Genomic DNA, 14998 nt, shown 5'->3' with positions numbered 1-14998 from the left:
AACTCGAAACAATTTGAGGTGAGTGTTCAACAGATACCATGATTTACCATTAATAAACGCATGCTACCATATATATATTGAATGGTCGATAAACCATGATTTTGAAACCCTTAATTGCACGCTTTTATTGACTTTGAGTGACTAGTCTACTATTACTACATGTACTACTATACTACTGGTCTACTATAACACCACCATCCTTCGGATGAGACCGCAAAAAACGAGTTCCCGTGTCACAGCAGGTGTGGCACGATAAAGCCTCCCTGTTCAAAGGCCGTAAGCGCCGAGCAGTGGTGACGTCTCCATATGAGTGATTTCAAAATTCTTATGAGGAGCGTTAAACAATGTAATATTAATCAATCAAACAGAATCACCTTGAATATATAAATTATTGTTTTTTCTTAGTCGTCCTATGTATCATTATATGCACCTCGTCTACAGAAAGATTATCATATCGATAAACGGGCACAATATTACCGTAAAACTCTTCAGTAAGCATAAATCTATCTGTTTACTAAGATAATGCACGTAACATAGATCCTATACATGACGTCACAATTGAATACGTCACAGTTAGAATGACTGTCTAAAATGTGTCGACGACATTGCAACGTCATACTTGCATCGATGGAAGCAACCACAGCTTCACAACAAATAAACAGAGAGGGAAAATTTTGAAATTTGTCCGTTTTCAAGAGAAATCATGATGGTAAGTTGTCGATATGAACATTCTATAGACATCGTACACTTCAATGTGATTTATGAATATCTATGAACACGTGACAATTTGTTTATCATAGGAAATGGAAGCGAATTTGCGGAGACCAAAGTATATATATAGGCCTATGTAATACGGAGCATGTATATTTTGATTTTCATGCATCACTTTGATATTGATATTGATTTATGAAGGCTTATGCAATAGCAAATAGTAAAAACAAAGGACTTATAATGGAACTAGAGGATAAGGAGTTGAGAGCTGAGGACTATCAAAAATTTCTACAAAGAAGTTTGACATTAAATTCTGTATGTACTTTCAAAAGTAGACGATGACAAGAATAATTTGATTTTATAGAGAAACGAAGAGGACAAAACACAAAACAATAAGTCTATGAAGTACACCAATGCCCAGATAGAACGTTTGTCTAAGGTACAGAGTGACGTACTAATGCTTATTTACGTAATGGTTTTAAAATGCTTGTCAGTTCTGAATAATGAGTAATATAGAAGAATAATACCCTTTTAAAACTTCAGTCACATGTATTCTTATCTTTCTAGATCTATAATCCAGACAAGAAAACCGTCCTACAAGAACTACGAAGACTTAGAGAGGATCCAGTGGAACTAGACCCCATTGAGGTATAACGACTATTGAATTTAGTAAGAGGACTCGGCAAAATGGCATTCATATTTATAGATAGTATTCCATAAATTGTAGTATTCCTTGTTCAATGTCTGATCAGAAGTATTAACTAAACAGGAGAATGACGCGGAAACAGACAACATTGAAGAAAAGCTAGAAACAACGGAGTTGGAGTCAGAGTTCAGGGACGGTACAGAGTATCTACAGTGGCTGGATTGTCAGCTTCCGTATCTGCAGGTATAGCGACAGGCCTATTGTTTTAACATGATCATCTGTAAGAATAAATTTTAAGAATTAGCAGTAAATAATCATTGTTAGGAATAATGAATATTTTCTAAACCTATTCTACAACTTTGATTTTGTTGTAAGTATTGTAAATATTCGTATCATTTCAGCCATTTGAATCCCAGTATGCAGTTCATCACTATTTCTTTCGCTACTGGAGCAGGAATGAACAGTATCAATTTATTCCGGAAATGGAACCCTTAATTGTAAGTTATTTTCCTATTTTTATATAAAATGTGTCTGGTAAAATCCTCATATTTAGATAAGGTATTGCATGTAGTAGATATTTTTTCCTGTATTTATATTGTTTGTAATTCAAGTATGTGAGGTTTTATTGTAGGAAATGGATGAAGATATAGATGGGCATAGTGAATATGTTAATGACGCTGCAGATAAGGAAAATATTTGGGAAGAAGGATTAAAGCCTGAGTTTGAAAGCGGAAGGCAACTCGTCAAATGGCTAGAAAGAAAACTTCCGTTCCTAGAGGTATATTATTAAAAATTAATTAATCAATTTCCTTGAAAACAAAGTTTTACAAAAATATTTGTGAATTCAGCATTAGTCCAACAGAGATTAATTTTCATATCAAACTTCAGTCCTTTGCTCCCGACGATGCAATCCACTACTGCTTCAACAGAGAGTGGAGTCGGATGAAATTTGAAGCTACATTCGATGCCTTAGTGGTAAGTGTCCTCCAATCTTCAATATATCAAAGTGATTTATTTAGGACATTGCACACAGAAAGGAAAACGAAATGAGATTATGACATTTCTTTTTTAATTAAAGGAAGAACACATAGAAACTGCTTCAAGAGAGGATGCTGCACCGCACAGTCATGTTGATGAAGACAATATCAAGGAGGTAAGTTAATATAAGTCCTTGATTGGATTGTGTTGCCATGACTACAATCTGTAAGTAGAGAGTTGACACACGATTACACTCTGTAAGTAGAGTGTTGACACCTAATTACACTCTGTAAGTAGAGTGTTGACACCTAATTACACTCTGTAAGTAGAGTGTTGACACCTAATTACACTCTGTAAGTAGAGTGTTGACACCTAATTACACTCTGTAAGTAGAGTGTTGACACATGATTACACTCTGTAAGTAGAGTTTTGACACATAATTACACCCTGTAAGTAGAATGTTGAAAATGATTACACTCTGTAAGTAGAGTGTTGACACGATTACACTCTGTAAGTAGAGTGTTGACACATTATTACACTCTGTAAGTAGAGTGTTGACACACGATTACACTCTGTAAGTAGAATGTTGACACACGATTACACTCTGTAAGTAGAATGTTGACACACGATTACACTCTGTAAGTAGAATGTTGACACACGATTATACTCTGTAAGTAGAATGTTGACACACGATTACACTCTGTAAGTAGAGTGTTGACACACGATTACACTCTGTAAGTAGAATGTTGACACACGATTACACTCTGTAAGTAGAGTGTTGACACACGATTACACTCTGTAAGTAGAATGTTGACACATGATTACACTCTGTAAGTAGAGTGTTGACACACGATTACACTCTGTAAGTAGAATGTTGACACACGATTACACTCTGTAAGTAGAGTGTTGACACACGATTACACTCTGTAAGTAGAATGTTGACACATGATTACACTCTGTAAGTATAGTGTTGATATTCTATTACATCCTGTAAGTAGAGTGACTCAGTGAGACCTCTCTTTTGAGTGGTCATGTACGTCCGTTTTATTTCATTTCAATTTTGTGTATATTCACAGGAAATTGAAGACATTAATCCTTATATCAATATGATGGCAAGCCCTAGGATTCTAGACGGATTTTTATTGCAGGTAAACAATCACGTTTAAACAATACAATGCATTTTAAACCTTTACTGTAACGCATGTACATGGAAGATGCGTTGTAAGTAGAGAATAATTTTGATTTTATGCTACACGCATTACATTTACACTTTGCATCATGACTTCCTCTAGAAAATGGTGTTGCAGAAGGATGAAGTAGAGACAAAGAGTAATGAAGAAAGAGAAACTCCGACAAAAGAGATTGAGCCACTGGACAATGCAGCGCTTGGCGATACGCCGGTAATTCTCAAAACACCTTAAACTTACATCGTTGTTTAATCCCTTTTATGATATCCTCCACATTTTGCTGTTTCATAATGTTACAATTATAACATTTCACAATGTATGTCAATACATTTTAATTGTTTACAGTCAAATACTCTCAGGATCTTTTGCATTTTAAAGTTTTGAATTGATGAAATATTTCAGAAGACAAAAATGGGAAAGAATAAAATAAAGAAGGGAAAAAGAAGCAAGATGTCCGTCCTCTTCCGTCTGTTTGGTCATTGACTTCTGTATTACGGACACTGCAAAACAGAATGTTGAGATTTATAGTTTTTAAAGATATACATGTACAGTGTATGTGGTAATATTGAGATAAAGTTTTTGAAGATATTTGATAACACTTATTTATTAAATACTATTTTACGATTTATTTGAGTTGATTTGTTTTTGTTATACACATGTATCTAACCGACGATAATCAACAATAGCCTCATCGTAAACAAAAATGCAATAGTTTCATAGGCGTATCCAGGAATGTGTGAGAAGGGAGTCTAGCACTTGTTCTTTAAGGTACTTTTCAAAACCTCTCCTACCCCAATTTACAGCCTTTGCTTGTGTACATAACATCCTAGGGAGATCTGCAGACATTTTATATATGAAATTGCTTAGGTTATTTCCTTCTTTGGGGCCAAGTTTTAGTTTATCTAATTGCATACTCGGCCCTGATTTTACAATAAAATAATCAAAAAAGGTGATTGAATGTTACCCCCAATAGACTAGGGACCGCCTAGGCCCCCAGAAGGTCTGGGATAAAATGGTACAAAATCCTTCATTCTGAGAATTTCCTGGCACTTACTTTTCCATTTCAAATTGTCTACTTCTTAAACAAATCCTTTATGTTACATATATTTTTTTAAAGAATTCTCAAGTGATACGTGTGTCTGACGAAAATATCGTAAACATATATCAGTGTGTCGTCTTATTTATCCTAGAATTAAATGATATACTGGTGTTGATAAATTTGAATGATGCAATTACATATAAGTATCCACCTTTCATATCATTTTGACTCAACGTCTCGTTAATAACTCTTAAACTTTTGGGTCAGCAAAAAAAAAAAAAAACACCCCCCCCCGGATCCATCCTTGAGTTTACTATCGTAATGAGAGTATCTAATTGTTAATATAATAGTACTTGAAAATAATATCGAAAGGTTTACTACATTAATTCAAAGTAGCGAGTGAATATGAAAGTAGCAAGTGAACAACATTTTGAAACTCCACCACCACCCCTAATCAGAATTCCTGGATAAAAGTTGATACCCCCCCTCACGGTTCTACGTGTCTGTTAATTAATGTAATATTGAATGACAGTGGTAAACGTGCGTAACTGTTACATGTAGTATTGCATGCATCAGTGCCAATAATGTTCACGGGAAAATAAATATAATACACGAGTTATTGAACTTATATAGTGGTGAATATTGGCCGAGTTCAGTTTGAAAATTTTCACTCTCTGTATTTCAGTATTTCCTTAAATACTACACATATGTACATTCAAGAGGTTGCGTAAACCAAAATGCAGGGAGAGGAGTAAAGAATGTATGACCCCCTCTTAAGTGCAAGAAAGACTGTAGATTGATGTTTAACGTCCCTCTCGAGAAATTTTCACCCACATGGCGTCACCATTGCCGGTAAAGGACTGCAAAATCCAGGTGTTTCCGGCCTCTGAGCAGGAAAAGATCTTTATCGTGCCACACCTGCTGTGATATGGGGTCACGATTTTTGCGGTCTCATCCGCAGGACCGTCCCATTCAGTCGCCTTTTCCAACAAGCAAGGGGTATTGAGGACCTATTTTTGGGGCCTCGAAGTTTGCGGTCTCATCATGTATAGTCGCCTCTTATGACAAGCGAGGGGGTACTGTCGGCCTATTCTAACCCGGATCCCAAAGGGTAGAAAGATTGTAGAAGCTAGGGAAAAGGAGATACATGTTGGAAAAGTGAGAGTTTTTAAAATCAGATTGAAATGCACCAAGACACTCTTTAACACTGTTTTATGACCTTTTTTTCCTACTTCTCGTATTCACTGCAGTAAGAGGGAGAGGGGACTTAAAATGGTCCCATACCTTTAGTCAATAAATCTTAACTTCTGTACCAACCTACAATATCAGGGGCGGATCTAAAAACTGCAGAAGGGGGCGTAAGTTTATGAGGCAGGAAGTCTTGGGGATGCCTTGAGGCCCTCAGTTGGTCCAAGGCGATGCCCTGGTGCCCAGAGGGCGAAGCCCCTTAAGCTCCTGGATTTTACAGATTTTATAAGGCTTAAAATATGTCTCCTACATAGTCATTTTACTATTTTCTGTCATTTTGAATATGGTGAATTTAATCAAATGACGTACATTTTAAGGGTTTTTGGAAGAAATGTAAATTCTCCCAATAAAAGTAATTTAATAAATCAAAAGATTTTGTCATTTAATTTTCTGAGAATGAAAAAAATTATTGCTTCTTTTATGTAAACTTACACTTTTCTAAATAAGAAATCACGATTTACCTTCAATTTTAAAGAAGGGGGGGGGGGGAGAGCTAGCTCCCTCTCTTAAATCCGCCACTGTATTGTAGATGTGCATCATTTCTTTTAGTGTTTAATTTGATGTTTCCTGGCTCGGAGTGATAAGATTACATAGCTCTTTCATAGGCACCCCACCACTAGACATTGATTTTTTTTTACCATTACAACTACTACCAATACCACTAGTCTACTACCACCACCACCACCATTACTACTACTACCAATACCACTAGTCTACTACCACTACCACCATTACTACTACCACCACCAACATTACTATTACTATCAATACCACTAGTCTACTACCACCATTACTACTACCACCACCACCATTACTACTACTACCAATACCACTAGTCTACTACTACCACCACCATTACTACTACTACCAATACCACTAGTCTACTACCACCACCACCATTACTACTACTACCAATACCACTAGTCTACTACTACCACCACCATTACTACTACTACCAATACCACTAGTCTACTACCACCATTACTACTACCACCACCACCATTACTACTACTACCAATACCACTAGTCTACTACTACTACTACCAATACCACTAGTCTACTACCACCATTACTACTACCACCACCACCATTACTACTACTACCAATACCACTAGTCTACTACTACCACCACCATTACTACTACTACCAATAACACTGGTCTACTACCACCACCACCACTACTACTACTACCAATACCACTAGTCTACTACCACCATTACTACTACCACCACCACCATTACTACTACTACCAATACCACTAGTCTACTACTACCACCACCATTACTACTACTACCAATACCACTAGTCTACTACTACTACTACCAATACCACTAGTCTACTACCACCACCACCACCATTACTACCAATATCACTAAGTACTGTTAATAATTTAAATATTTCTACTACCACTACTATTATCATTATTACTACTGCTACCACTATTACTACTATTAAGTAGTACTATTGCAGTTGATATGACTAAAACACTTGTAATTACATATAGTACTGAACCTTTTTCAGGTGGATATTTAATGAAAGCCATAAAATCTTGTATTTTTCTGAACAACTACAACCATCATTTGATTAGAATGTCAATTTTATTTTCATATATAGTAATAAATGATGAAACATATTTTCATTTTCATCCTATGCTTAATTTCTAGGCTTCTCAGTGATATGCTTAGATTTCCAAACGCATCAATGAAGTGTTTTGATTTCCAGACTCATCAATGAAATGCTTAGATTTTGAAACTCATCAATGAAGTGCTTAGATTTCCAGACTCATCAATGAAGTGCTTAGACTTCCAGGCTCATCACTGAAATACTTCAGATTTCCAGGCTCATCACTAATATACATGTAGTTAGATTTCCAAGTTCATCAATGAAATACATTGATTTCAAGTCACATCAATGAAATGCTTTAATTTCCAGACTCATCAATGATATGCTTTGATTTTTAGGCTCCTCACTAATATACTTTGATTTCCAGGCTCATTATTCAATGTAATGCTTTGATTTTCAGGGTCATTAATGAAGTGCTTATATTTCCAGGCTCAATAATGAAAAGCTTAAATTTTTAGGCTTATCAATGAAGTGCTTAGATTTCCAGGCTCATAATTCTATATGTTAAGATTTCCAGGCTCATCAATGAAATGTTTCGATTTCCAGGTTCATCAGTAAAGTGCTTAGATTTCAAGGCTTTCTAAGCTTGTCATCTAGTCTACCTCTTCAATAGTTTCAGCCTGTTTATATTGTCTAAATACATGTAGTTATCTTGGTCACTCTAGTGGGTATCAGGACTGGACAAGTGACAAGATTCCACATGTGTTCTAAGGTCCTCCATGTTGGGAAATTCCTCTGCACACTGTTCAATAACACATCGACATGGTAATTTGAGTCCAGAATGCTGAGCCATATGCATTTGAAGAAAACTGTTCATATTAAAAGACTTCTGGCAGACATGACATGAGAATTTCTTGTCATGGTGTTTCACATGATTGTTCAGTGAAGCCTTGCTATCAAATTTTTTCTGACAAATCAAGCAAGTGCCTAATGAATGGTATTGGTGACCATGAACCTTTACATGCTGTTGAAATTTTACAGCTTTTAAAAATTTAGCACTACAAACCCCACATTGATATTCATCTATGACTTTTTGTTCGTGGACAGCCTGATGTTGATTTGACTGAAAAGTATTAGAACAATTCATTGTTCCAAACGCCACATGAGATTTTTTATGAAGATTCAAATTTGAACAGGCATAAAATGTTTTTGAGCACATGTCACATTTGTAAGGCCTTTCACCAGAGTGTACCCTCATGTGGGTATATAGGTGGTCACTAAACTTGTAGGTTTTCTCACATGTGGAACACTTGTATGGTCTCTCACTGGAGTGAGATCTCATGTGTCGACTCAGCTGACTCTTCTGAATAAAACTCTTGTTGCATTCATCACAAGTGTGCTCCTTTTCCCCTAATAAATACAAAGTAAAACAAACATATCAGAGATGAAATATTAGCAACTAGTTGCGGAGGGGATATAGCATCGCTACTGTGTGTGTGTCTGTGTGTGTGTTTGTGTGTCCATTACAGCTTGTGGGCAAGATTTAAAGTGAACCTTTGCACTAACGATTCTCAGCCTTCGCATACATATATGGCATTGTAAAAAGACGAACCCTATTCATTTTCAAGTTAATCAGTGAAATATTTCTTTAAAATATCGCGTCTTTACTACCTAAAAACCGTGAAATTTTATGTACAAGTTGACAATACTCACTTCCGGTTAATTTAAACTTGTACCCTGTCAAGTTACAATTCTGGTTGCTTCGGTTGCACCAATTAACAGGGAACCAGTTTAAAGAAAACGAGACAGCTTACGTCTGCTGCAGGTAAGTTTGTATTTGTGCCTTGTCATATTAGTGCACGTTGGCATGCGCAAAGACAGTCTGTAGGAATTAAAAGCGCTATCTCTGACACCGAGTAATTAAAATAATTTGATGAACGTCGCGGTTTCATTACCAGATTACCTAACGTGTTTACAATACAGAATTTTACAGAATTAATTCTTGAGGCGTACATGTACGTAATTCTTGAAAGCTATAAAGATATTTCACAAGCTTCATCGACCTGTCAACACCGGTATATTGTCTTTTTGCATAACGAAAAAATATTGCTTCCGTGGGAATTTTCTGAGTTCATGCATTCTGCATACAACAACTGTGAGGTATATTCAGGTAAGTAAATTACTGAAATTTAGTGCAAACGTGATATGTTTCTGCTAGGAATAAGGGAAACTGCCCAATCACGTATGTATACCCCCCCCCCCCCCCCCCAAGATAATATGCACCTCGATAGGTTTATTAAAAATGCCATATTAATTACCCCCCACCACCACCTAATGATGTTAGAGGTATCTGAATTTTAATGATAAATAGCTATATATATGCAACAAAAACTTGTATATGAATATAATGCATGCATATGTTCATATTTCCTGCCGTGAGGGGATGCTCTGCTTTGCGGTGCCCTTGTTAGTGGTAGCAGCTGTTTATATGAAGAGTATTGCCCATAGAAAATCGGGCAAAGGTTGTCGCATTGAATTTCTGGGATTGGGAAATTTTGGCAAATGTTGGCTGTAATATTCCAAGAAAATAACTATACATATCATTGTAAAGAGCAAGTAATTCCTGTCACTAAACTGAAATTTTCAAGAAAACACATGGAAAATCTGCTCTTTATTACAACCAATGCATTTCTGATCATGAAATAATCATAATTATTGCTAAAATATATGTAAATGGTAAAGCCTGGCATGCTGTCTGCAGCTTAGACAACAGACAATGTTAAAGTTTCCATGAAAAGTATCTTAAATGGAACCATATGTACAAGTCAAATCATTACCTGGTCATTTCAGGGATCATGTAAATCAGCACTAAGTGTCAATCAGCGTTTAGTCATTTTCATTTTTGGCATTAGCAGTCTGTCAATTCAGCACTTTATTCAATTTCAAACAACTTGGTCATTATTCACAAAGGATTTATGGTGGGCTTTTATTATACATCTATATTCTATTGACATTTTTTTTAAAGATCCTGTATGTTACTAGTGGTGTGTTACCTGTATGTTACTAGTAGTGTGTTACCTGTATGTTACTAGTAGTGTGTTACCTGTATGTTACTAGTAGTGTGTTACCTGTATGTTACTAGTAGTGTGTTACCTGTATGTTACTAGTAATGTGTTACCTGTATGTTACTAGTAGTTTGTTACCTGTATGTTACTAGTAGTGTATTACCTGTATGTTACTAGTAGTGTATTACTTGTATGTTACTAATACAGTGTAGTGTGTTACCTGTATGTTACTAGTAGTGTGTTACCTGTATGTTACTAGTAGTGTGTTACCTGTATGTTACTAGTAGTGTGTTACCTGTATGTTACTAGTAGTGTATTACCTGTATGTTACTAGTACAGTGTAGTGTGTTACCTGTATGTTACTTGTAGTGTATTACCTGTATGTTACTAGTAGTGTGATACTTGTATGTTACTAGTATTGTATTACCTGTATGTTACTAGTAGTGTATTACCTGTATGTTATTAGTAGTGTGTTACCTGTATGTTACTAGTAGTGTGTTACCTGTATGTTACTACTAGTGTATTACCTGTATGTTACTAGTAGTGTGTTACTTGTATGTTACTAGTAGTGTGTTACCTGTATGTTACTAGTAGTGTGTTACTTGTATGTTACTAGTAGTGTGTTACTTGTATGTTACAAGTAGTGTGTTACTTGTATGTTACCATAGTGTTACCTGTATGTTACTAGTAGTATGTTACCTGTATGTTACTAGTAGTGTGTTACCTGTATGTTACTAGTAGTGTGTTACCTGTATGTTACTAGTAGTATATTACCTGTATGTTACTAGTAGTGTGTTACTTGTATGTTAATAGTAGTGTGTTACTTGTATGTTACCATAGTGTTACCTGTATGTTACCTGTATGTTACCTGTATGTTACTAGTACTGTGTTACCTGTATGTTACTAGTAGTGTGTTACCTGTATGTTACTAGTACTGTGTTACCTGTATGTTACTAGTAGTGTGTTACCTGTATGTTACTAGTAGTGTATTACCTGTATGTTACTAGTAGTGTGTTACCTGTATGTTACTAGTAGTGTGTTACCTGTATGTTACTAGTAGTGTATTACCTGTATGTTACTAGTACTGTGTTACCTGTATGTTACTAGTGGTGTGTTACCTGTATGTTACTAGTAGTGTGTTACCTGTATGTTACTAGTAGTGTGTTACCTGTATGTTACTTGTGATTTGTTACCTGTATGTTAATTACCATTGTGTTACCTGTATGTGACTTGTAGTGTGTGTCCAGGTGAGCCATCTGGGTAAATGTCTTTCTACACATGGTACACTGGTATGGTCTTATCCCTACACAAAAAGAGAAGAACATATTTAAAAGATAATTATTTTTTTTAAAAATACATCATGTCAACATTCTTGTTTATTTTACAAACTAATTATTCAATCATTTTACGGTAAAACTTTCAAAAACTTTATACATTCTCAAAATATATATTGAGCAATATTTGATTTGTTGTGACTTAAACACGTAGTGACAGTTCCATCGCCAAATACTCGGCATCAGGTGTGAATGTCACGGGTCCTCAGAGATGACCTTAAAAAACGGATGCCCCGTGTCACAGTGAGTGTGGCATGCTAAAGAACTCTCGCTGTTCAATGGCTGTGGGTGCCTAAATTTGAAGCCCTTCACCGTTCTTGGTGACGTCTCCATATGAGTGAAAAATTCTCAAGCGAGACGTTAAGCAAGATATAATCAATCAATATTGAATGTTACATTGATTTTGAGTGAATAATCTTGTAGTCAAATGAATATGACATTTTTGCACCAAAACTTGACTTGTGCTTTGTTTATTTTATTTTTTAAGACTTTTAATTAATTCATGAAAGTCTATTTTCTTGCTATATATTGTTAACATTCTATGTCAATGAATATATTTATATAATTTCACTCATTTTGTATTACTGTAGAAGTGGTTATTTTACACTGGTGGTAAAGTACGCATTTTTCCAAGTTCAACATTATGCATGGAGGGAAAATACTTGTTAACCAAATGTTAACTGAATTTAATATATAATATATCAAATATTTAAAACTATACGCATGGGGGATATTTACGTGCTTATTAAGTGACCGCTTAATTAGTGTAAATTTCCCCCACGCGTAAATAACCTTTTTTATGGTACTTTTAATTATATTTAGGTTTTATATTGTGAAACTTCAAGATTTGAAAAAGATGCAAAAAAGTATACTGTGGTTTTTTGTAAATAGCAAGTTCTATAAGAAGACAGTCCTAAATTTACTCAAAGAGAGTTTGTTTATGGAAAATGTGGAATATTGATTGACTGTGTATTTTGTTTAATGTTCCGCCTGAGAATTTTTCGTGTGAGACGTTAAACGCAACCAACCTACCAACTAAAGAACAATGATGGTGAAGTTGTGGGGAGATTACACACAATAACACCATCCCTAGCAGTTGGTGAGGTTGTAGATATACATGTACAACAAGTATAAAATGATAGCAAAGCAAAACAAACAAACAAAATTCACCTAGCAACCTTTTTTTAGCAGGTTACTGTAAACACACACACACATATCTATATATTTGGCCTTATGCAAACGGATAGCAGATGTCGAGCAAGTTCAATTTTCTATGGTCATTCGTTCATTGTTGACTCTCATTCATTCTCCATATTACAATATTTTAAAAAGTAGGGTTTTTTGTTTCTTACTATCAAAATACCAACACATAACCTAGCACAAGTCTGGAAAGGATCGGATAGTCTTAAATAATGGTGTAACTTACCTGTATGAATTCTAAGGTGTCTTTTGAGGTGACAAACTTGAGTAAAACCCTTTCCACAATCTTTGCAAATATGTTTTTTCTCACCATGGCAACGAATATGAAGATACAGAGCTCTTGAGTCTGGAAAATTCTTAGAACAATGAGGACAAGTGTGCTCAGACTCCACCCGCAAACTGTCATTGCCTTGAAGATCTGCCTTATCTGCTTTTTCCACATTCATTTCTGATTCATACCTTAATCAAAATGTTATAAAAGCTACATCAAGCTTATTGAACACATTAGACGACAGTAATATGAGCTCGTTATTTACTATGGTAATATGACTTGCTAGTGCGACATAATCGGACATTGGCAATCGCATGTTACCCGTCACAACACACGGTTCATTGTCATTTTCATGCTTTGAATAAACTGTTATAATATTTGCTTCATCAAACGTTTTATAGATTATCACCACACACTCCGATCCCGATGCAATATTGTAAAAAAAAAATTAGTTTGTTGAAATATTGGACATTTTTGGCGGCGTAGAAAGGCCAAATAAAAAAGCAATTTGTTCGAACTAAATAGCAATTGGTTCGGACGAAATAGAGAAATTCGTTTGAACAAATATGTAAATTTGTTCGAACAAATTAGTAATTTGTTCGAACAAATGAGTAATTTGTTCGGAAAAATTTGTTATTAACCATAAGGCGATACCAATAGCGTAGTCAAACTTCTTAAGTGGAGGTAGGGAAGCACACAATTTCAATTGGGACACGCACAAAAATTGGATGTTCCATATAAAAAAAAATTTTAAATCAAGATGGAGACGGTAAATACGGTAGTAAAAAGAAAACAAACATACCTCCCCCAACCCTCCCCCCACCTGAAATAACAAGCTGGGAAATGGTGTGAATCCCCACACCCAGCTCATTCATTCTTAAAAGTTTGGGTAGGCCGGAGAGGGGAGGGCTTATCACTTGAACTTAGTTCCATTAAGACCTGTGTATACAAAAGGGCTGTCCAGAGCTTAACCAAATGGCTTTTTTTTCCCCCACATAAAGCTTCACCCCATTCCCATTACATATAGGCCCATATGCATTATCACTTACGTTCAGTGACGTCAAAGTTAATTGGCAGGGGCGGATTTGCTGTTAGAGGCCTCAGTGGGTCCAGGGGGAAGCCCTCACAAGTGGAGCCCAGGGGACTTCGCCCCCGGAAGCTCCTGGATTTTACAGATTTTATAGGGCTTGAAATTTATCTCTTATGTAGACATTGTAACTATTTTCTGTCAGTCTTAATATGGTGAAATTAATAAAATGACGCAAATTTTAAGGGGGGGGGGGGGGATGTAAGTTTTCCTAATAAAAGTAAGCTTTCCTAATAAAAGTAATTCAATAAATCAAAAGATTTTATTATTTATTTCTCCTAGGAATGGAAGAAATTATTGCTTCTTTTGTCGTTTATATTTTTTTTAATAAAGAGACCACGATTTACCTTCTTTGAAAATTTTAAGGGGGGAGGCGCTGCTGCCCCCTCCCCCTTAAATCTGCCACTGATTGGGTCGGGTACCATCCAAAAAGTGAGAGAGGGTGCATGCTTTGGCCAAAATTAAAATGTGGAAGATTTAATTAACTTGGAAATCAATAATTTAAAGCGATATGAGCTGTATTTTTAAGAATTCTATTATGCTGTAAGATTGTGTGAATTATGATTATTTTCCATGTAACTTATCAAAACCTTCATTACCAATAGGAAATTAAGTTTTGTACAGTACGACATTAATGCAATTATGCATCTATCAAAGCCTTTTAAACCA

General features: G+C 35.6%; 2 protein-coding genes across 2 annotated transcripts; one reads left to right on the top strand and one right to left on the bottom strand.

Moving 5' to 3' along the window:
* The first annotated feature begins 703 nt into the window (after positions 1–703).
* LOC125667021 (uncharacterized) lies at positions 704–4148 on the top strand. The gene is made up of 11 exons (XM_048900302.2): positions 704–709; positions 1076–1150; positions 1279–1359; positions 1481–1600; positions 1759–1854; positions 1989–2135; positions 2246–2332; positions 2436–2510; positions 3412–3483; positions 3628–3735; positions 3925–4148. Exons 1-11 carry the CDS (start codon positions 704–706, stop codon positions 4003–4005), a joined length of 948 nt encoding a protein of 315 aa, XP_048756259.2. The 3' UTR covers positions 4006–4148.
* Positions 4149–7388: 3240 nt separating this feature from the next.
* On the bottom strand, positions 7389–13610 carry LOC125667081 (zinc finger protein 235-like). Its single transcript, XM_048900433.2, has 3 exons — positions 13198–13610; positions 11657–11740; positions 7389–8782 (listed from the first exon to the last, which is right to left on the bottom strand). Exons 1-3 carry the CDS (start codon positions 13415–13417, stop codon positions 8094–8096), a joined length of 993 nt encoding a protein of 330 aa, XP_048756390.1. The 5' UTR covers positions 13418–13610; the 3' UTR covers positions 7389–8093.
* Positions 13611–14998: the final 1388 nt, after the last annotated feature.

The sequence above is a fragment of the Ostrea edulis genome, chromosome 2, assembly GCF_947568905.1.
Source record: "Ostrea edulis chromosome 2, xbOstEdul1.1, whole genome shotgun sequence".
NCBI lineage: Eukaryota > Metazoa > Mollusca > Bivalvia > Ostreida > Ostreidae > Ostrea > Ostrea edulis.
Note: the sequence above shows the minus strand (reverse complement) of the source record. Positions and strands in the feature narration are given on the sequence as shown.